Here is a 21,433-nt window from a genome sequence, read left to right as displayed (position 1 = left end):
ACCAAAGTCCACAGAGAAAATCACTGATTTGACACACACACACACACACACACACACACAGACGCTCGTCTTTACCATCAAATCACCTGTGAACATGAAGAACAGCAAAGTCAAACATGAACGTTTCATTTTAAACATGAATAAATGAACAAAATCCTGTTGCATAAGCTTTACTTTGAGTACGATGAAGGAATCAGGAAAAACAACAAGACGACAGATGTTCACAGACGTCAGTGTCACAAAGAAAGAAAATCTGGACACACACACACACACACACACACACACAGGTAATCTCAGGAGTTAATCTCTCTACTTCACTCAGGTCTGGATTAAAAGAACATTTTGCTGCTGTCGCTGATATTTGGAGGATTTGGCCCCAAAAGTTCACTTTTATTTCAAACTTATTCTGCGTGTGATTTAATCTGCCGAGGGAGGAACACGAAAGTGGGCGGGGCTTCAAGTCCATAAACTATATATATGTATAGAAAAAACACAACAACAACAAAACCAGAGAATCATGTGTTTAAAACTCCTGAGTTTAACAAAAACAGAAGGAAATTAAAAGGAAAACACTGCGTCGTCGTCGTCTTTGCTCTGGTCCCAACCTGAAAACAACTTTACATTTAAAACTAAACTCATTTGTCCTTCTGTCTTCACTAGTGAACACCCCCCCCCCCATCCCCCATCTTAGCGTGAAGACGACGTCGCTAACGTTCACAAACTCTGTCCAAACCTTCTAAATCTTTAACGGGAGATTTTCCTGCTACGGCCCCGACTGACATTTGTGGACACCCTAAAGTTAAACCCAGGCTCCGCCCCCTGCTGCCGCCTGATTTGTCCACGCCCAGATTGTCGGACGGAGACAGTTCCCCCCGTGTGACGGTCGCTCGTCAACGCTAAGTGAATTCAAGTTTCAGGCCTATTCTCGGCGTGGTTTACGTGCGTTTAATTCCTTTGTTTTGAACTTAAAGTGTTTCCACTCCAGAGACTAAAAACGAGCAGGAGTCAAACGTCCGTCTCCGTCTGTCCTCGTCCGTCTCCAATGGTCCCCGAGTACGTCTTTGCACCTAAAGCTGCTACACAGTCAAATATCCACAGCGCCCCCTGGTGGTTGTAGCTGAAACTACACAGTGAGAGTGAAGTCAAAACAAGTGACGATGTGAAGAATCGTCGACGTGGCGCCGGCGTCTCAGGCTGAGTTTCGGTCAAAAAGTGGATTTATAAAGTGAGCGCGTCGTTAATCGTCGCCCTCTGCTGCTCTGGCTCTGAACAGGAAGTCCAGCAGCAGCAGCGTGCCACGTTTGTGCCGAGTCACCGCGAGTCGGGCCACGTTTGTGCCGAGTCGGCGTTAGTCGGGCATGTCGATGCAGAGTTTTGGCGGCGGGACAAAATACTTCCCGGGACTCTGCGTGATGACCACGCCGCTCTTCTTGTGGAACATGGGCGCGATCTTGGGCGGCGGCTCGGGGACGGGCAGATCCTCGGCGGCCTCGGGGTCCTCGCTGCGCTGCAGGTCGTACGACACGTTGCCGTACTCTCGCAGGAAGGGGAGGAGCTCCAACAGGAAGTGGCAGAAGTCCTTGCGGATGCCGAACCACCCTGTTTTCAAGACACAAACGTATTCATTTCAATCTGTAACAATTAAACAGTTCTTATATTATTATTATTGTTGTTAAAATAAATCATAATAATTATACACACGTCAACGCACGACGCCGTTTCCATGACGACTGACCGTAAAAAAAGACGTGCGTGACGTCATGTTTCCGTGACTCTACGATTGTTAAAATGAGTCTCTAAAGTAACGCTAACCTTTAAAAACAGACGCACACATACACAGTACACAGGTACGCTAACGTTATTTGTTAGCGCTGCTCTTTTCCTTTAATAAACAGACCGGCTAACGCTAACAGAGCTAACAGGTAAACGGTGCCTGGACTCCTGTGTCGCGGCGCGTAAAAACATGATGTCACGCACGCCTTTTTCCGGTCAGTCGTCATGGAAACGGCGTCGTGCGTTAACGGAGTGACCACCTCTAATAACAATACTGATAATTATAAGTAAATAAGAGACAGAGAGTAGAATCACCACGGTGAGTTTTTTTTATCATTAAAAACAAGTTTGCGTGATTTTTCAGGTTCTTAATGTGAATATTTTTCTGGATTCTTTGCTCAATAAAACAAAGAATTATTATTATATTATTACGGTTTACAATCTGATTGTATTTATTTAGCATAACCTCCTGACCTCTTATTTATTTAAATGTGTGCAGAAGTAAAGCATTGATAGCATAGGCTGGAAAAAGGTGATAAATCAGAATTTATCCAAACTCTGAACTTAAAGTCAAACATAAAGACAAATAATGATAGAAATATGAAATAATGAGAGACTGTGAGGAGGAGGAGGAGGAGGAGGAGGAGGAGGAGGAGGAGGAGGAGGAGGAGGAGGAGGAGGAGGAGTCAGCGGATGTCACTCACAGTGGTTCCCTCCCTTCTGTCCAAAGGTCGTGGCCATCAGTGTGAGCAGTGAGAGCCACAGAGGCACAAACACACAGACGTAGCTCAGACTGTTGTGTCCGTCCAACTTATGAACCAAGAGGATCTGAGGAGACAAAACATCTGCATCATGTCTCTCTCTAGACTGACGCTGTGACATCTTTATATATATTTATATAAATATATAAAACACAAAGATGAGGTGAAAAGTGGGCGTCACCTCAAAGGTGAGCAGCGGCACCACGATGGTCATCCAGCTGATCGCCATGGTGATGTGAGTGCGGCGCTGCTCGGCGATGATGTCGATGGAGCGGAGGAAGAGGACGGACCAGATGATGTAGTAGAGGACGACGAGGCACAGGAAGGACATGAGGATCCAGAGAGGCACACACACCACCTGACACACACACACACACACACACACACACACAATAATATAATCAAGTGCTTTGTTTTTGAGGCAAAGGAAAAGTCACTGTCACGTCTGAGTATGTGGCGCCACCTTATGGAACGTTTACAATGAAAATAGAATGAATAAGTCAGAATAATATATTGAAGTCTCACCTTATTATTCATGAGTTTTTAACTGTTTTGCTTTTAAACAACAGTTCAACAGAAGAGCGAGCTGAGATCTAATATTTATTTATTTATTTAAAGATGAGCGAGTCTCACCAGCCAGGGCCAGTTGATGATCCTGTCCAGCTTCAGAGCGATGAAGATGAACTGGAGGATGTTAACGGAACACAACACCTCCAGCTGTGGAGACACACATCTCATCATCATGTTTCATGGAGAACAAGAACGTTCACTTCATCACTTCATCACTTCATTATTCTCACAACATTCACAGAAACCCTGAAACACAAACCTCCAGAGAACGATCGTGTCTGAACCCCCAAACACAAGCTGCTACAGAGACGGGCGACACGAAGAAGAGCGGCATGAAGACCAGCAACCAGAAGTAGTTTCCTCTGGCAACGCGATCACACACCAACACCTCAAACATCAGCAGGAGAACGTGAAGACCTACAGCGATCAGCATGGCCTTGAACTCCACACAGGTCTCACCTTCAGCTCTGAGGACACACACACACACACTGAGGATTAACACACAAACACACACAAACACACTGAGGATTAACGCACACAAACACACTGAGGATTAACACACAAACACACTGAGGATTAACACACACAAACACACTGAGGATTAACACACACAAACACACTGAGGATTAACACACACAAACACACACAAACACACTGAGGATTAACACACAAACACACACAAACACACTGAGGATTAACACACACAAACACACTGAGGATTAACGCACACAAACACACTGAGGATTAACACACAAACACACACAAACACACTGAGGATTAACACACACAAACACACTGAGGATTAACACACACAAACACACTGAGGATTAACACACACAAACACACTGAGGATAAACACACACAAACACACACAAACACACTGAGGATTAACACACACAAACACACTGAGGATTAACACACACAAACACACACAAACACACTGAGGATTAACACACACAAACACACACAAACACACTGAGGATTAACACACACAAACACACTGAGGATTAACACACACAAACACACTGAGGATTAACACACACAAACACACACAAACACACTGAGGATTAACACACACAAACACACTGAGGATTAACACACACACAAACACACTGAGGATTAACACACACAAACACACTGAGGATTAACACACACACAAACACACTGAGGATTCACTCATAACACACACAAACACACTGAGGATTCATTAATAACACACACAACGAGACATTTACAGTGTAATAGCATCAGAGCTGAAGACATCATTTATAACTAAGCCCTAATAGATAGTATTAGGTAGTATAAATAAATATATAATAAATATAATTAAATATAATAAAGGTAGTTTTTCTCTGTCATTTAACAGAAAAGTTTGTATTCCTTGATTTTAAAACAGCAGCGATCTTCATTCAAAGAAATATTGTCAAATGTATTTGTGTAAACTAACTCAGATGAGCTCACCTGTACTGAGGGTTGTGAGCCCACACTCCGGTGCCCACCGACGCCCCAAAGATGACCAACAGCTTCCAGAGCCAGATGGGCGTGAACACGGCCCAGTAACTCCACTGGATGACGCCATCCAGCCTCAGAGAGAGCAGCACAGAGAAGAGCAGCAGACACGAGTAGATCAGGAACTTACTGCAACACAAGACATGATGATGATGGTGAGAAATAATGTCCTGATACAGAAGATACACGAGGATATAAAGTTGCACTCAGGTACACTGTGAATACACTAAACATCATCTGTTTTTCATCTTAAAATACACTTATTATTACCGTCAATTTGAGGTAAAAGCTGCTTTATAGCAGTCATGAAATAATCTATATATAATAATCTAATATGTTATGATTATATATTTGAACCGTTACACTTGTTTAATGGTTCAATTACACTCATTACACTTTTATTTGTACTTGAGCTTGTGAAAAAAACACAGTTGTGAAACAATTACAACAGAAATTTAAATCATTCGAGTTGTTTGACATTTTACAGACAAAGCCACAAACAACCAGAACAATGATGAGACCTGTGAGAGTTCTCTGACCATCACTGACCATCACTGACCATCACTGACCATCAGCTCCTTTGGAAAACATCTAAGATAATACTGTAAATAGAGATTTTTATTATATAGTAATACCTCTTAATGCCTTATATAACCTGTTCTACACGAGTTAATAATCTGAATAATCTGTTCACAGAGGGAGTCAAAATCAACACAGGAATTTAGGGTTGAAACTAACCATTATTTTTTATAATCTGACGATTATTTTCTCGATTAATCGAATAATCATTTGGTTCATAAAATGTTGATCAATCTTTGTCAAACGTGGAAATGACGATGTTCTCCAGTGTCTGAACAAAATGATCCACTTTTAATGTTTTATTTGTTTTATGGAGCGAATAAATTATTTTTTGACTATTAATATATTAATATGAATATTCACATTGAGAAGCTGAAACAATGAAAACAGTTGACGATTAATTTAGTAAAGATTAATAACCCAGTACGTGTTTCAGCTCTAGTCTACATCTTTACACATTTATTTACTTCTTTATGTGCAGAATGTTAGTAAAAACGTGTGTTAAGTGTGTGTAAATACAGATGTTTCTGTGTGTATGTTTGTATAAATGTGACCGAAATAAACTAAACCCCCCCAAAAAAACGATAAAATGAAGAAACGGAATCTTGGAGCTAGCGCGTTAGCTCGGCCTGGTGCAGCCGCACACAATCCTGTGTTTTTTTTAGCTCGGTGCTAACATTAGCTTCGATGCTCAGCTACTGGGCACGAGTGCGCGTCATTTCACACAAACACGGCTCACATTTAAAGTTTATATTCGCACAAACCGCCGGAGCGATGCTAAGTCGCTACATAGCAGGCTAGCGAGTTAGCGCTAAGTGTTAGCTAAGTGTTGGCTAGCGTTACCTGGGGTTGAAGTCCTGAAAAAGTCCTCTTAAATTCATGGCGGAGCAGAGACACCTGGTCAGCGGGCGAACATCAGCTAACACCGGCGAACATCGCTCACCGTCTAATTCTCACGATACGCGGTGTAATTTTACCGCAAGTCGAGCTTTTCTGCGTCGGTTTCATCACCAGCTGTGTGTGTGTGCTGAAGATGCTAAGCTAACCCGTGTGTTTGTTTGTTTTTTTTCGTTTTTCCTCGCTCGGGAGTCACGTGACGGCACGAAGGAAGCCGAACGGTTTCCGAACAGTCCCGCAGTGACACGGAGGCGCGAGCGATGACAAGTGCGTCACATCGACACGTGACGTGCGGAAATGTACGGAAGCCCGTTTCCGCCACCGGAAATAAAATAAAATAGGCATATCTAAAAATGATAGTTATATTAGTGAGTCATAATTAAATAATGAGATAATACATCATCATTTTGACTCGTTCACAGGAAAGTCTTACACACGTCATCACGTCAGTTACACACAGTGACCACACGGAGGCAGCAGAGGACCAGCAGCTCCTGTGTTTCTCTGTGGACGTTGATGAAACAGATGGTTTACAACGACACTGTTTGGTTAGACAGAGGTTAGTTAGTTAGTTAGTTAGTCACTAAATATTACCTGAAGTCTATGAAGAACATGAACGGGGGCGGGACTTCATTTTGATGGACACACCTTTCGGCTCAATGACAGACATGGGTCATACCCACTGGTACCAGCCAGGTCCACACAGAGAAGTGAAAAAGTGACGACTAAAGTCATTCGTACATGTGTTTATTTGTTTCTCACGTTAAATAAGCATTTTTTATTCATGTTATTGTTTACAGGTAATTGAAAAAAATACAACAAATAAAAATCGACATTTTCCACGAGGGTTAAAGAATATACAAACTATTCATCTGCCGCCATTGTTTACAGGAGCGCTCTCTTTTTTTGTTTTCTTTTAACTACGCGATGACAAAACGGTGGATATAAGCATTTTAGCGCCTCATGCTGGAATGATAAGGTACTGCAGCCAAACGCGAAGCAAACAGTCGTCAAAGTGCGACATCAGTGACGCCACGTTCACCGCTCACAGACGGGTGAACGCAGGCCAACAGACAGCAGGGGGCAGTATTTCAACACAAACATACATGAAAGGAAATGAATGAACACGTTTGATAAATAATAAAGAGAAACAAGAAAAGCTCGAGAATAACAGACGCAGCAAAGGTCACGTACAATGTCAACATGCGCTGCTTTTCCACGCCACAGTCACACCTCGACTGCTGCTCTCTGATTGGTCAGAGAAGAGTCATGAGCGTGACGTCAAAGACAACAACTGTAGGTTAAAGTAAAAAAGACTTAAAAATCCCAACATTTATCAAAGCAAACGTCTTTAACAGGAGTCTGAGGATTTAGAGTCTGAAGAACTCAACGATTCTAATGATTCACTTTCACACCAGTCATCGTTAGTGTTTGTGTCACGGAGGAAAAACTACGTCTGTGATGACTCCGCCCACACAGAGGAGGAGCTATGAAGTCATGGAGGCGAGGCGAGGCGTGCCGGGACCGTGACGTGGAAAAGCACCAAAAACAAGCATGGTTATATTTTCATTAGCCGTTTAAAACGAGGACGACGTGCTTCACAGAGAATTATTATGGTCTGGAGCGTGATATTTTCCTGCTCTTTTCACCGTTTGACTCTTTTATTTCTTGGCTCTTTTTCGTGGTTCATCATCACACAGATACTGTTCAAAAGGAAGTTCAGGGTTTTTTGAATCTCGATAAAAAACATGGAAAAACAACTGAAGAAAAGACTCAGCTGATCAAACCTGCACCAGTTTAAGTCTACGACATCTACGTCACATGATCACGTCTTTATCTTGATCCACTGCTGCCTCGTGTGGTCACTTTGTGTCACTGATGGAGGCAGCAGAGGAGCAGCAGCTCCTGAAATCACTGGTTTTCTCTGTGGACTTTGTGCTTTACAAACTTCACTTTTACAGTGGTGAACATATTCTTTAGATATTGAAGAATATTAAACTGACGTAGATTTAATTGGGGGAGTGTCAGGTTGGTTCTCAGCAGCAGGGGGCGCTCACAGCACAGACCACGTTTCACACTTGAACCATCTTAAAGTAACTGAATGAATGAATGAATGCTAACAAGATACAACGCAAGTGTCTTTACGAAGAGCAGAAAAGCAGAAGTGGACGTCGTGAGCGTCTCAGTGCACCAGCTCCAGCTGACTGCTGGAGAACGGCAGGACGCCGCTGACGTAGTAGGCGATGCCCAGCGAGAGCAGAGCGATGACCACCAGCAGCAGCAGAACCCTCCAGAACCCCAGGTCCTCCACAAACTCCTGCCACGTGGTCCTGAAGCTGGAGAGAACGCCCTCGCTGCTCTGCAGGTTAGGGTTGAGTAACGAGTGGCTCTCCATCGCACTGGAGAGGAACAACATGAGGGATCAAAGTACGGTGGCCTTCACAGACCAGAATACACTCTTTATCTTTACACAGAGCCATGTGTAGAAACTGCGCTGATGCAGTTGTCTCTTGATCACTCTCTCGTCGTCCTCTTACCTCTCGCTGTCGGCCATCTGCATGGTCTCCAGTTTGGAGTGAGCTCCTCTGTTGAAGCCTTTCACCTCCTGCTCCTCCAAACCCTCCAGCAGACGGATGGCGTCCTTGTTGACGCCGCGTCGCTTGGCCAGAACCAGAGGAGTCGAGCCGTTGTGGTTACTGACGATCCACGACACGGCAGAGTTAACGTTTAACAGTCAACGTACAGACAACACAGTATAAAACACATTTTAAACATAGTACACAGAGGAAACAACAAATGTCATTGGAAATGACCCTAACCCTCAGATTAAATGTGAATATGTTCTGCTTTCTTTGCTCCATAAAACTAAGAAAGCATTTGAGAACAACCTTTTATGAACCAAACAACTCTTTAAAGCTCACATAGAGTGGTCCTGTTGCACATATATGTTAGTTATGGAGGTTTATTTACATACATTAACTTGTTTTTATGGTCGTAAACCTCCTAGTTGCTGTAAACGAGCTGATAGAAATCTCTGTTTTCTGACGGTGTTTCCCAGCCGCGATATTTGAGACTCAACTCTCTCAACCAGGAAGTGACATAATCAGCCCACCAGCTCTCAGAAGCGCAGCGCCCCCCTCTGGAGCGGTGGATGCACTGCTCCTCATTATCAAAACATTGTTTTAACAGTGTTTAAAAATAGCTTCTTCACGACTCCCCGCCTCAGTCCCTTTGACGACCTTTGACCCAGAGTCAGACCCAGAGTCAGAAGACACTGTTGCTCGTGAAACACCTCCACAACGGACGTTATTCTTCTTCTGTGGTTCAATGTACGCAACCGGATGTGCCCGGACTAGTGCCCGGAGCAGGAGAATCTGCTGTTCAGGAGAACCACTGTTTACGTAACCGGACCAGGTTTTTTCAGAGATCTCTCTGAGCCTGAGATTACAATAAAACACAGTGTTCTCAGCAGTGACTGAACTGTTTGTTTAGAACCTTCAGGGCTTCATAAACAAGGTAATGACGCAGATACACACTAAAAAATAGCCTTAATAGGAACTTCAGGTCTAGTTCCACTTTAAGAACTCTACAGATTAAACAGATTAAAAGTTGCAGCTCTAACAAATCAACACAACAAGAAAATCTGAGAACTTATATTTATATATATATACATATATATATATATTTATCTGTTGGGACATGTTCTCATGTCTTACCAGATGTCAATCTTCAGTCCGTTGGACACCAGGAACTGGATGGTGTCCACGTGTCCACACAGGTGCAGCGCTGTGTTGCCCTGATAATCCGTGGCCAGCAGGTCGGCGCCAAACTTGTGCAGGAGGCGACAGATGTCCACGTTGCCCCGGGCGGCGGCTAAGTGGAGGCCGGTGCGGCCGCGGTTGTCGCGGATGCTGGGATCGCAGCCGGTCTCCAGGAGCCTCTTGGCGAAGGCCAGGTCTCCGTCGATGCACGACTGCAGCAGAGGAACGCTGGTCTGCGACGAGTCGTTGATGAAGACATACGACATGTCGGAGTGGGTGTCAGAAAAGTCCAGCGTACCTGAGGAGACACAGTCAGTCACAGGGTTACCATGGAAACCAGTCAGTCACAGCGTTACCATGGACACCAGTCACAGCGTTACCATGGACACCAGTCAGTCACAGTGTTACCATGGACACCAGTCAGTCACAGTGTTACCATGGACACCAGTCACAGCGTTACCATAGACACCAGTCAGTCACAGTGTTACCATGGACACCAGTCACAGTGTTACCATGGACACCAGTCATCAGGGTGGATTAAGATTATATCAGCACATTCTATGATGACATCACTATAACGACATTTCACAGAATTTCAAATTAAAAGTCTTGCTTTTGATACAGGACAGTGTTTAATTCATGAAATTAATTGAGCCACGAGGTTTTAAAGAATATTTATCAGTATGTAGCTGTTGTGTGTGTGTGTTTTTAATGAGAAAATCATTCATATTTTGTGAATATTGATCAGTGTTTGTCAAACGTGGAAACGATGATGTTCTCAAATGTCTTTGTAGAAAGCAGAAAATATTCACTTTTTTAAGAAGCCGAAGAAACTGATTTAAAGCAATAAAACGATTATCGATATAGTTTAACGGTTAGTAATGTAGTCATCAATTAACTGGTTGTGTTTTTTTATATTTAATCAAACCCGTGACTTTGATTATTGACAGTAAAAAACGACACCACTCACTAAAGACTCACAAAATCACTTCATTCGATTATTATTAACTGTGTAAAATCAGATCATTGCGTAAAAACAATAACATTAAGTGAAGATAACGGTATCATTAGCTTCAGGTGCTAACAACACACGCATTAAACACCGTTTAAACAGTTTAACTTTGTTACTTTTAATACAAAACATGAAATAAACGTGATCTTCGTGATGTTACTTGTAGCATGTTAGCATGTCCAGTCTGTGCCAAAGAGACAACATTACAAATGCTAGCGAAGCTAACGCTAGCTTCCAGGCTAAGATGAAGTCACGTTTATTTAAACGCGATTTTGACACAAACGTCCGCAGTTTGAGTGCACGCGCAGCGGTGACGTCACGTTGCATAAACGTTACCTGTTGGTGTTTTTCCTAAATGAGCAGAAACAAATAAATCCGCTTTTCCCGGAGCTAACGCTGTTAGCCGAGTGCTGCTGTTGTTGTTGTGTTGACGGCGTTAGCTCGTTCTCACTCTTCTTCGCTCAGTGTAAAACAGCAGCAGCAGCAGACTCACAGGGTTTGTCGCCACCTGCTGATCTGGATTGTAACGACCTATAACTGAGTCTGATTCTGTGGAAAAAAAGCCCCAAAATATAATGAGTTACTACATTAATAACGATTTACTCTTTCAAAAATAATGAGTTACTACATTAATAACGATTTACTCTTTCAAAAATAATGAGTTACTACATTAATAACGATTTACTCTTTCTAAAATAATGAGTTACTACATTAATAACCATTTACTCTTTCTAAAATAATGAGTTACTACATTAATAACCATTTACTCTTTCTAAAATAATGGTGCATTACTTTAAAACTCAGATTTTTCTGCTTAAAATTTTCAAAAATCATAAAATATTTACTTTCTAGCTCAAAATATCACAAAACTGTGTTTGTGTATTCAGGATAAATCAGGACTAATCCAAGAGAAAGACACACAGTGACATCATCATAAACAGCAGATAATATTTAAATCTTTAAATCCACTTCAGTAAAAAGAACAGAGACTCACAAATTATCATAAATGTTTATTTTAAAACTTTATTTCCAAGTGTGTGAGCACAGAAATACACATGGTGAATATAAAGGATGTTGTTTATCGTCGTCGATCCTCTTTGAGGAAAAAACTGCGTCTTCTGTGACTCTGAACGTTCAAACTGTCAATCGTCAGCTGGAGAATATACTTTCCTTAATATTTAATGTACACGTCAATAATCTTCCCATTCCCCCCCGTCTTAGTAAATAAAACCACGGTATATCATATTTATCATGTATCATAATTACAATCTAGATTACAAAAAAAAAACAGAACAGAGGGAAGTGGAATCACAGCAGAGCTTGAGACGCACGCACGCACGCGGCCATAGTGGTTAAAGGTTAAAGGTCAAAGGTTAAAGGTCGCCCGGTGACCTTCACTGTCCCGGGGTCAAAGACACGAGACAAGGACACGGTTTTTAATCCAAGGACAGTGAAAAGACACCGAGACAAGAAAACACAGAGTTTGTCTTTAACGGATTTGTCTGGAAAACACAGGAAGTTCTATGTACAACAATAATCAATGTGTGTGTGTGTGTGTGAGTGTGTGGGAGTGAGTGTGTGTGTGCACGGAAGCGTAGGAAAAAAAGTAGTTTTTCCTTAAAACAATAAAGTTTTCTTATAACGATAATAAACCAGTTTTCACATTTCCTCGATCATTTCTCTTGTCAAAGTTTTCTCATTTTAACGAGGTCATTTGGTGCCATAATGACAATAATGAGATATTTTCCGCTTATGATAAATCGTTATTTTTATGCTCCCGTGTGTGTGTGTGTGTGTGTGTGTGTGTGTGTGTGTGTGTGTGTGTGATGTAAATAAACACGGTATGTTTTGTTGACTCTAATGTGGTGAAAGTGTTTGTCTGGATCCATGTGAGCTCACGTCAGTGCAAGATCCATGAAGTGGTTCAGCTGAACCAGGTGTGTGTGATTCACGTGGTTCATTAAAGAGATGGTTCAGGTGTTTTTGAAGCGTGGTTCTATGAGGTACTGACGCCGTGTGCACCCCCTGCTGGCCCACAGCAGGTACTGCGGCCTTTGTCACTAAATCTTTGTTGTGACAAAACAACGCGTCTGTTCTTCTTTGGTGTTTTTCACGACCTCTCGTCCAATCAGTGAAGTGATGCGACGGACGCGGCGGTGAACCGACAACTCCTGTGTGCTCAAAGGCAGAATCGATCTTTTATTCCATCTACGATCTCCACGTCACATGATCACCTCTTTATCTCGCTGTTAGACTGAAGTCTGTAAACCACTCACTCTCCCACACCAAAGTCCATACAGAAAACCAGTGATTTTAGCTGACAGGGACACAGGAGCTGCTGGTCCTCTGCTGCCTCGTGTGGTCACTTTGTGTCACTGAGTTAAGTCTAAAGTAAATATTTTAAAAGCTGAATTCACTAAAATCAGTCATTGTAAGTTAGTGATGAGGCAGCAGTGGAGAGTGAATGACTTTGGTGTGGGAGAGTGAGTGACACTGAGATAAAGACGTGTTCTTCAGTCTCATGTATGTCTCACACCAAATATATAATAATGTACATGTACCTCATACGACCTCACTTCAGAAATCACGATTGTCGCACTTTAAACAGCGGGAAAGTGCCAACGTGACGAGTGACGAGCATCAGCGTCTGACTGTTACGCTCTGATCCGCCTCAGGGTGGCGCTCTTCGAGGTAGCCCAGAATGATTCTCGCCAAAATGAAACAAAGTAACGAGAAAACGGACACAAAATAACACAGAGAACATGAACAATAGCACCAATGTCAGTGATCATCTGGAGAAGAAGAAGAAGAAGAAGAAGAAGCTCTCACTCTCTCACTCTCTCTCTCTCTCTCTCTCTCTCTCTCTCTCTCTCTCTTCTTTCTTTCTCTCTTTGAATAAACATTTCATTCCTAAAAAACAGATACATGTAAAAACAGAAATACTCTGAAAATACTCGGCGTTTCTCGACTTAACGGCGAAACCATGAGTGAAGCAGGAGTGGAGCTGTTTTCAGTCAGTTTGATAGATTTTCTCTGTGAAGTGTCAGCCTATCACCTCCTCCTCCTCCTCCTCCTCCTCCTCCTCCTCCTCCTCCTCCTCCTCCTACAAGAACTTGCTGCAGACTTGGCAGCGGCTGACCTTGGAGCGCTCCTGACCTCCCTTCAGCGTCTCCTGCGTTGGCGAGTACAGGAACTCCTGTCCTGGGTTGACGGTGGTGAGCCAGAAGCTGTACTTGTTAGCAAAGTAGTGGCAGGTTCCTTTGGCGCCGTTGCACTCGATGAACGGCGTCGCGCGGAAATCCTCCAGACAGGAACCGGGCGACACCAGGGACTGACCGCCCCCCCCAGCGCCGGCCGCCGTGTGCTGTGGTGACGACACCAGAGCAAAGGATTCACACTCAGGAAACAACGGAACAAAGTACTTTTGTACAAATCTAGGTGGCGCTGTGCCTCCTTTCAGCTCGGTAGTATTAGGCAATTTCAGGTTTAGCTGACGGCTAGTTGTTAGCATGACAAGGTCAATTCCGCGGCTACCCACCATCCATGAACTTAAACATCTTTAAATCTTTAAAAATGTTCCTGCTTTTTCTATTTTTTCATCGAGACGACGATAAATGTAGTGAATGTTTGTCAGCGCAAGATCGCAAACAACTGACTGTGTTAGCATCTGTGTTAGCATCTGTGGGGGTTGTACCTATGTTCCCCGGGTCCTATTTTCCCCGTTTTTCCCAAAAAAGGTCCACTTTGTATGTGACAGGGGAACATAGGACCCTTTTTTTGAAAAAGGGTAGGGTTAGGATTAGGGTTAGAGAAAGGGTCCTATGTTCCCCGGTCACATACAAAGCGGAGAACATAGGACCCGGGGAACATAGGTACGGTCCCCATCTGTGTTAGCATTTTCACTTCATGCTATTGACAACACTTGAAGGTCTTTTCCTTTAATTTGTCCTACCATCAGGAAAGAGTATCCGATCCAGAGGCTCCTCCAGCCTGGTGGACAGGTCGGGATGTTCATGTCCTGACTGTGGACGGCCACAGCCATCGATGGAGCTTCACAAACTGAACACCTGGACAGAGACAAAGACACAAAGAGACTCAGGAAGTGTTTCTGAAGAAATGTAACCTGTAACAGTCGAGTGATGGAGGAGGAGGAGGCGAGCTGACCTGCTGATGTAAGGCTGGATCTGATTCTCGGACACAGGCATCATGGGTATGGGTGCGGTGGTGGAGAGCCAGTAGGATTTGTCGTTGCGGCTGGCGTAGTAGCAGATCTCGTTGGGGGAGCAGTAGAGGAAAGGGATGGTGCTGAAGCGAGGGAGGCATGAGCCTGGTTGACCTGGAGATACCAAGAAGACAACGTGACTCACACATTCAAACTGAAACTGGTCATGGTCACAGAGTGAGAAAACACCACGAGGCACTGACGGCTAAACATTTAAGACTATCAGTCAGGGTCTGGTGTCAGTATTAGCTCAGACAAAGTCCTTCAGGAGGAAATCTGAACGTCCACCGTCTCCATACCGAGATCCTGGTTGTGAGCTTTTTCCTGTCCCTCCACGTACAGCAGGCTGTACCCGTCCCACAGCTTGGCCATCCCCTGAGGACACATGGGGACCTGGGAGTCCTGGCTGTGCTTCACCAGGGTGTAGCCAATGCTGTGGCTGCGACCGACACCACCAGGAATACCAGGACGACCTGCTGCACCGGGAAGACCTGCAGACCGCGGAGCACAGGAAGACGTTTGAGACCGATGTTACGATCAAGACAGAGTTGCTTTTAGCGTGAAACACAATCAGGTGACAGTCTCTACTCACCTTGTTCTCCAGGTGGTCCAGGGAAACCGGGGGGTCCGGCATCACCGAGAGATCCACCAGAACCGGAAGTTCCAGTACGACCCAATTTACCCACAGGACCAGGGCGACCTTTAGGACCTGCAGCAGGACAGAAGGGTTTTTTCACACACTGGTGAGATCAAAGCCATCACTGGTGAGATCAAATCAGTCCGTCTGGATTTCTGGACTTGTGCTGAAACACGGCAGAGATTAGTTGACTGCTCACCAGGATGTCCAGGCAGTCCCGGCTGACCAGGCTCTCCTGGAGTACCAGAAAGTCCACCTGAGCCTGGAAAACCTGTTTCTCCAAAGCGTGGCCTGTAGTCGGGTAGCGGTCCAGGCACCGCACGTCCAGGGGGGCCCTTAGGACCAGGACGCCCTGAAGAGGTGGTGCCACAGAGGGACAAGAACAAAGGTAAGGAAACGCTTCAATTTAAACAAAAACAAATGTCTTATAGAAAGCTCAAAGGTCTCGTACCTTGCACTCCTTTGGGTCCAGACCTTCCATAGAATCCAGGCTCACCAGTGAAACCTTTTTGACCAGGACCTCCACTGAAACCAGTGTCACCACGTGCTCCTGAGAAAAAGCCAAGTGTTTAGCATCAATATTTTATTTCAGTAACAAAAATAACCACATTTTTGAGCTGCTTTTCACCTTTGGCTGAATAAAGGCCAGGGGATCCAGAGCCTCCAGGGAGTCCTGGTTCTCCCTTCCTGCCTGGGGACCCGGGGAAGCCGGGGAGCCCAGGATCACCTCTATCTCCCTGTGCTGTACCTGGACCAGGTGGCCCAGGTGGACCTGGAGGACCTTGGAAACCTGGAATAAATGGATGCAGTTTAAGAGGAGAGAGCTAAGCAAATGAAAGTAAATAAGGGAACAAAAAAAGGGCATTTATTTACCATACTCTCCATCCAGTCCGGGAAGGCCAGGGTCTCCCGTAGGTCCAGGAACATTAGAGCCTATAGTTTGACCGGGAAGACCAGACCTACCAGGGAATCCAGGGAGTCCGGGACCACCTGAAACACAGGCAACAATCACTTTATAATACTGATACTGGATTTAAAGACACATGTTTGTCTGCCTGTCTCTCTCACCTTGATCTCCTCTCTCTCCCTTCGCTCCAGATATTCCAGGACCTCCAGGGTAGGAGATGCCTCTCTCTCCCTTCTGCCCTGGAAAACCAGGTTGACCAGGACGGCCTCCTAAGCTTCCACCTGGACCCAAAAACATCAAACTGTTTAGAAGCAGTTCATCAATGTCTGTTAACTTAGTGTGTAACGGTCCACACCTGGGGTTCCAGGAAGACCTTTAGGTCCAGCAAGGCCATTAAGTCCGTCCAAACCGGGGGATCCAGATAAACCTGCAAAATCACAACACAGTGAGTGAGTTTGTCTGCAGCCTCTGCTACTTTCCTCCTCTGTTCAATGCTTGTTCTTCTACCTTTTGCTCCAGGACCTCCAGGACCTCCAGATGAACCAGGAGAACCATCTTGTCCTCTTCTTCCTGGGTATCCAGCCTGACCCTTTGGCCCAGGGAAACCAGGGGAGCCTGAGAGGAACAAAAACCGTGAAGTTCAGACATGTTTTGTTGATAATTCATCACAGATTTCTTTGGTCTGTCTCTGACCTGTTAAACCAGGCCGGCCTCCTTCACCAGGAGTTCCCTTTGCTCCAGGGTAACCTGGACTTCCTGGAAGGCCGTTGTCTCCAGGGTTGCCATCATTACCACGACCACCTGAGGACAAAGAATCAGTCTGATGGGTAAATGACCCTGATGGGAGGTGGCAGATGAACCTCCTATAGAACCTTTCCATACACAGTGAAGTGTCTTAAATGACTTTTCAAAAGCTACAAATATACAAAAGTCTAACCACCATGTATTATTTATTATGATATTTAATATCGTGATACAACAGCATATGTTGAATAATTAATTATTTAACTGAACAAAGACAAAAAAGACAAAAGCCTGGTTGGATTGACCGGGGTCTTACCGGGGTAACCGTTGTCTCCTGGCTGGCCTTTAGCACCTGGGCCTCCAGGATAACCATAACTCTCTCCATATGAACCTGAGGAACAAAGAGAGATCATTTACTCACACAGAGATGTGAGGTTGAATATGAAGCCTGAACAAAAACAGTGAAGGATCTCAACTCACCTTTGGCACCAGGCCGGCCAGGTTCTCCGGGATTACCAGGGAAACCAGGAAGACCGTCATCACCCTAGAAGAAGCCATGAGAAGCTGAAGTTGAATATCTTAATTTGCCTGGAGTTTTTGTTTGGTGTAAATGTGGATGTTCTCTTACCCTTGGTCCAGAAATGCCAGGGAATCCAGGGATTCCAGCCTCTCCTTTAGGTCCAGGGAAGCCTGGAGTTCCAGGCCGTCCTGGAAACCCGTTGTCTCCAGGCTGTCCTTTACTTTGCTCAGCAAAACCAGGAAGTCCAGGCAGACCCTGACGACCAGGCAGACCTGGAAAACCTTTGTCACCTGAAAGCAGATTCAGAGAGGTCAAAGGTTGAAGTGACATCCTTCACTTTACCTTGGCTTGGTTGCCTTGAACGCAGAGTGATAACGCAGTAACCGCTGTTACCTCTGGGTCCGGGGAAGCCTGGGAGGCCGTTGCCTCCAGGGTAACCGGGATCTCCCTTCACTCCCAACACTGATTCAAGAACTCTTGCGGATGGGCCGGGGGGTCCAGGGTATCCTCGTTCACCTGCACAACACACATGCATGTTCACTGTGAGTCATCAACTGTAGACGCCGCCGCTCTACATTAAAGTGTATGTTCTGGAAACTCTACCTTTCTGTCCAGGATATCCGGGTCCACCAGAACGTCCATCCCTGCCAGGCCCTCCAGCATACCCTTTTCCTCCAGGAAATCCTGGACTACCAGGTCGTCCCGGTTGTCCAGGGAAACCTGTTAATCCTTCGAAGCCTCTCTCACCTGCGAAAACCACAGATAATCCAAACGACAGAGCTGTGAGTCACTGAAATCAGTTTATTTAAAGAAGTCAGAAACCACAGAGAGCCAGCGTACCTTTCCTTCCTGGTATTCCTGGGATTCCCTCTCTAGTTCCTGGTCCTGGAGGTCCAGGGGGGCCCCTTGACCCTGGTGTCCCAGGGATGCCTGGCAGTCCTGGGGTTCCCTTCATCCCAGCAGGCCCTGAGAAGCCTGGATCTCCTCTGTCTCCCTTCCGTCCAGGGAAACCTGTGGTTTGAGAGATGATGATGGAACGAGGAAAAGTCAGGAAGCTCTTTTAGAATCAGAGTTTCTTTATCAGATAAATCAGAGAAAACCAAACTTACCTCACTTTTCTTACAGTAAATGAACTTACCGCCGATGAGTTCTCACACACAACAACAACAACAACAACAAGGTTCCATTACTTTATTCATGAACTTGTTAGGCTGCATTTGCACTTAGTTTGAAGACACAAATGAACACATGAAAGTCTGACGTGGTTGATTTCATATACATTTTGAATATGTTACCATTTTCAAAATAAAATAATGTTCAATTCCATTTAAATTTGTACAAAACTAAGTGCAATTACAGACTGAATTAGTGAGGCTCAACCGCCTGCCGTTCAAGCTAACCGCTAGTTAGCTAGTTCACATTCTTAAAAAGGAAAGTCATTTTCAACACATCTTTATTTTACTGTGGGTCCAGAGTCCAGACAGAGATGTGCTGAAAATCAACACAACCCTTTTAAGAGTGTAGAGGAAGCTGTTTGCACAACACAATGTTTGTCAGCGTTTGTCGTCAACACAAACCTACCGTTATTAACACAATACACACATGTTCTATTGGATTACAGGGGTTAGTTCTGCAGAGAAAACGTTTGTTTCTGAACGTCTTAAAACTAAAACATCCATCTGACATCAGCAGTGGTCGGTGACAGGGCGATGAATTCAGTTCATGTTTACTCACTCTTTACTCAAAATGTTAAAAGTCCAAATCGTCAAAATTCATCTTGGTGCCAGATTTGAAGGGTTAATCCCTCAAGAACCTTCCTGACGTCCTGGTCTCGTGAGGTCACAGTTAACAAAGTCTAATGTGCTAATGTGGTGTCAGGATTTCGACGACGATCTTATGATGATTGAATAATCTCTGGTTCACACCCCGACACCGACTCTGAGATGGACATTTGTTCTGAGGCAGACACTTGGAGGGGGGGGGGGGCAGTTAAGGCGTTTGTTGCATGAATAGCAGGAGGATGAAGGGATGAAGCAAAGAATGGATGGATGATGGATGATAGAAAGGTGGGGGGGGAGTATCTCACCTGGGCAGCCTATAACGAATGACACCAGGTCACCAAGAACAAAGAGGACGGAGGGAAAAATGAGAGGATGGATGGAAAAGAGGATGATGATGATGATGATGGTGTGGACGAAAGGAGGAAGAGGAGGAAGAGGACAACAGAAAAAGAGAGGGATGAACCAACAGTGAGGGGACGAGTGGAGAAAGACATTTCTTCTATTTCACAGTGAAGACCATGACTGAGGTTTGTGTCTCATCACTTTAAATCAAACACAATAATGTCGTCTTCTCCTCACCTGGAGATCCACTCAGTCCTTTGCTGCCAGGAGCTCCAGGACGACCAGGAATGCCACCGGTGGGCTCGCCTGGCGGTCCCGGTGGTCCGGAGTAACCAGGAAGTCCGTCAACTCCACGCTCTCCCTTTAACCCTGGGACACCTGAGCGTCCATCGAAACCTGAGAGACCAAGAAACTCATGAAGAACAACTGTGGTTGAGCTCTCTGATCTTCTCAGTGTCTCTGACTCACCAGGTGATCCAGGTCCTCCTGGTGTCCCAGGCTGCCCTTTGTCTCCGGGAATTCCAGGTAAGCCGTTTCTTCCTGGAGAGCCAGGTATGGCTCCCAGGACTTCTCCAGGCTGGCCTTTGGCTCCAGGACGCCCGGGGATACCGTCCTTCCCCCGGCCTCCATCATAGCCCTGTCCTGGGATACCTGGAACTCCAGAATCTCCTCTGGGTCCAGGGAAACCTGCAGGAGATGTTCAAGCTCAGCTTCAACCTGTCAATCACGGTCCATGAACTTCGACTGACACGGAGACAGGTGAGGAAACACGGGTTTACCTTGAGGTCCAGGTTGGCCTCCAAAGCCAGAATCTCCTCTCTCTCCTTTGGTTCCATCATAGCCTGGACGTCCTGATCCTCCTGGGAGGCCTGGTTGACCTTTAGAGCCTGAGGTGCATTGATTTCATTTAATATCCAATTTGTACCAAATATGTATTGTAGTCCTTTAAAGGCCCAAAAACACAAAGTGTTCGGAGTTCACAGTTCACTGATCCTCAGGTCACAAGGTCCAGAAAATGTTCAGGGACTTTAGTGGAAAAGAAGAAAATCAGCTAAACTCTGGTGAAGGTTACCTGGTCGTCCAGGTGTTCCAGGATATCCGTGGTCTCCGACCTCACCAGGTATGGTGCAAGGTAACACTTGGCCTGGTAGCAGTCACACACAAGTTAGCACTCACACTATTCACACTTTATATATTCATATATACGTATATATATATATATATTTATATATATATATACGTATATATATATGTATACATACTTTATATGTGTACACAGTATATTACAGGGAACACTGATACACTGATACAATACTAAAATTTAAACTAATTAAGTGAAAAATACTTCCAGACCTGGTGTAAATGATATATATAAACTTAATATTAAAGATAAACAAAACACAGATAATATAAATATA

General features: G+C 44.6%; 3 protein-coding genes across 3 annotated transcripts in view; all 3 read right to left on the bottom strand.

Annotated features, from left to right (window-relative positions):
* Positions 1–727: 727 nt before the first annotated feature.
* Positions 728–6,250, bottom strand: tmem185 (transmembrane protein 185). Its single transcript, XM_083910482.1, has 7 exons — positions 6,036–6,250; positions 4,566–4,742; positions 3,364–3,571; positions 3,168–3,251; positions 2,716–2,892; positions 2,478–2,601; positions 728–1,599 (listed from the first exon to the last, which is right to left on the bottom strand). The coding sequence occupies exons 1-7, from the start codon at positions 6,071–6,073 to the stop codon at positions 1,349–1,351; spliced, it is 1,059 nt and encodes a 352-aa protein (XP_083766608.1). The 5' UTR covers positions 6,074–6,250; the 3' UTR covers positions 728–1,348.
* Positions 6,251–6,894: 644 nt separating this feature from the next.
* On the bottom strand, positions 6,895–11,292 carry ankrd46b (ankyrin repeat domain 46b). The gene is made up of 4 exons (XM_083910313.1): positions 11,199–11,292; positions 9,806–10,148; positions 8,627–8,785; positions 6,895–8,488 (listed from the first exon to the last, which is right to left on the bottom strand). Exons 2-4 carry the CDS (start codon positions 10,114–10,116, stop codon positions 8,272–8,274), a joined length of 687 nt encoding a protein of 228 aa, XP_083766439.1. The 5' UTR covers positions 10,117–10,148; positions 11,199–11,292; the 3' UTR covers positions 6,895–8,271.
* Positions 11,293–13,965: 2,673 nt separating this feature from the next.
* The window catches only part of col4a6 (collagen, type IV, alpha 6), a gene marked incomplete at its 3' end in the record, with an annotated part of 70,304 nt that continues 62,836 nt past the window's right edge, over positions 13,966–21,433 (bottom strand). The window contains exons 27-49 of the mRNA XM_083907880.1: positions 21,088–21,159; positions 20,795–20,902; positions 20,484–20,702; positions 20,253–20,411; positions 18,733–18,903; positions 18,496–18,639; positions 18,286–18,408; positions 18,001–18,182; positions 17,853–17,916; positions 17,689–17,763; positions 17,322–17,429; positions 17,136–17,243; positions 16,984–17,055; positions 16,790–16,909; positions 16,595–16,711; positions 16,350–16,511; positions 16,173–16,271; positions 15,921–16,073; positions 15,677–15,793; positions 15,384–15,575; positions 15,027–15,198; positions 14,815–14,929; positions 13,966–14,226 (exon numbers count right to left, since the gene is read on the bottom strand). Coding sequence (XP_083764006.1) covers positions 13,966–14,226; positions 14,815–14,929; positions 15,027–15,198; positions 15,384–15,575; positions 15,677–15,793; positions 15,921–16,073; positions 16,173–16,271; positions 16,350–16,511; positions 16,595–16,711; positions 16,790–16,909; positions 16,984–17,055; positions 17,136–17,243; positions 17,322–17,429; positions 17,689–17,763; positions 17,853–17,916; positions 18,001–18,182; positions 18,286–18,408; positions 18,496–18,639; positions 18,733–18,903; positions 20,253–20,411; positions 20,484–20,702; positions 20,795–20,902; positions 21,088–21,159 — 3,113 coding nt within the window. The remainder of the gene's footprint in view (positions 14,227–14,814; positions 14,930–15,026; positions 15,199–15,383; positions 15,576–15,676; positions 15,794–15,920; positions 16,074–16,172; positions 16,272–16,349; positions 16,512–16,594; positions 16,712–16,789; positions 16,910–16,983; positions 17,056–17,135; positions 17,244–17,321; positions 17,430–17,688; positions 17,764–17,852; positions 17,917–18,000; positions 18,183–18,285; positions 18,409–18,495; positions 18,640–18,732; positions 18,904–20,252; positions 20,412–20,483; positions 20,703–20,794; positions 20,903–21,087; positions 21,160–21,433) is intronic.

This window comes from Microchirus variegatus, assembly GCF_963457635.1.
Source record: "Microchirus variegatus genome assembly, chromosome: 2".
NCBI lineage: Eukaryota > Metazoa > Chordata > Actinopteri > Pleuronectiformes > Soleidae > Microchirus > Microchirus variegatus.
The sequence above is the reverse complement of the archived record's forward strand: the minus strand, read 5'-3'. Positions and strand labels throughout refer to the sequence as shown.

Bases quoted from the DNA above. Each gene is read 5' to 3' on its own strand.
- tmem185 (XM_083910482.1), bottom strand. From the start codon at position 6,073: ATGAATTTAAGAGGACTTTTTCAGGACTTCAACCCCAG. The intron at 4,743-6,035 runs GTAACGCTAGCC...CTTGTGTTGCAG, and splicing joins TTTCAGGACTTCAACCCCAG to TAAGTTCCTGATCTACTCGT. The intron at 2,893-3,167 runs GTGAGACTCGCT...TGTGTGTGTCAG, and splicing joins TCATCAACTGGCCCTGGCTG to GTGGTGTGTGTGCCTCTCTG.
- ankrd46b (XM_083910313.1), bottom strand. From the start codon at position 10,116: ATGTCGTATGTCTTCATCAACGACTCGTCGCAGACCAGCGTTCCTCTG. The intron at 8,786-9,805 runs GTAAGACATGAG...GTGGATCGTCAG, and splicing joins GGACTGAAGATTGACATCTG to TAACCACAACGGCTCGACTC. The intron at 8,489-8,626 runs GTAAGAGGACGA...GTTCCTCTCCAG, and splicing joins CAGATGGCCGACAGCGAGAG to TGCGATGGAGAGCCACTCGT.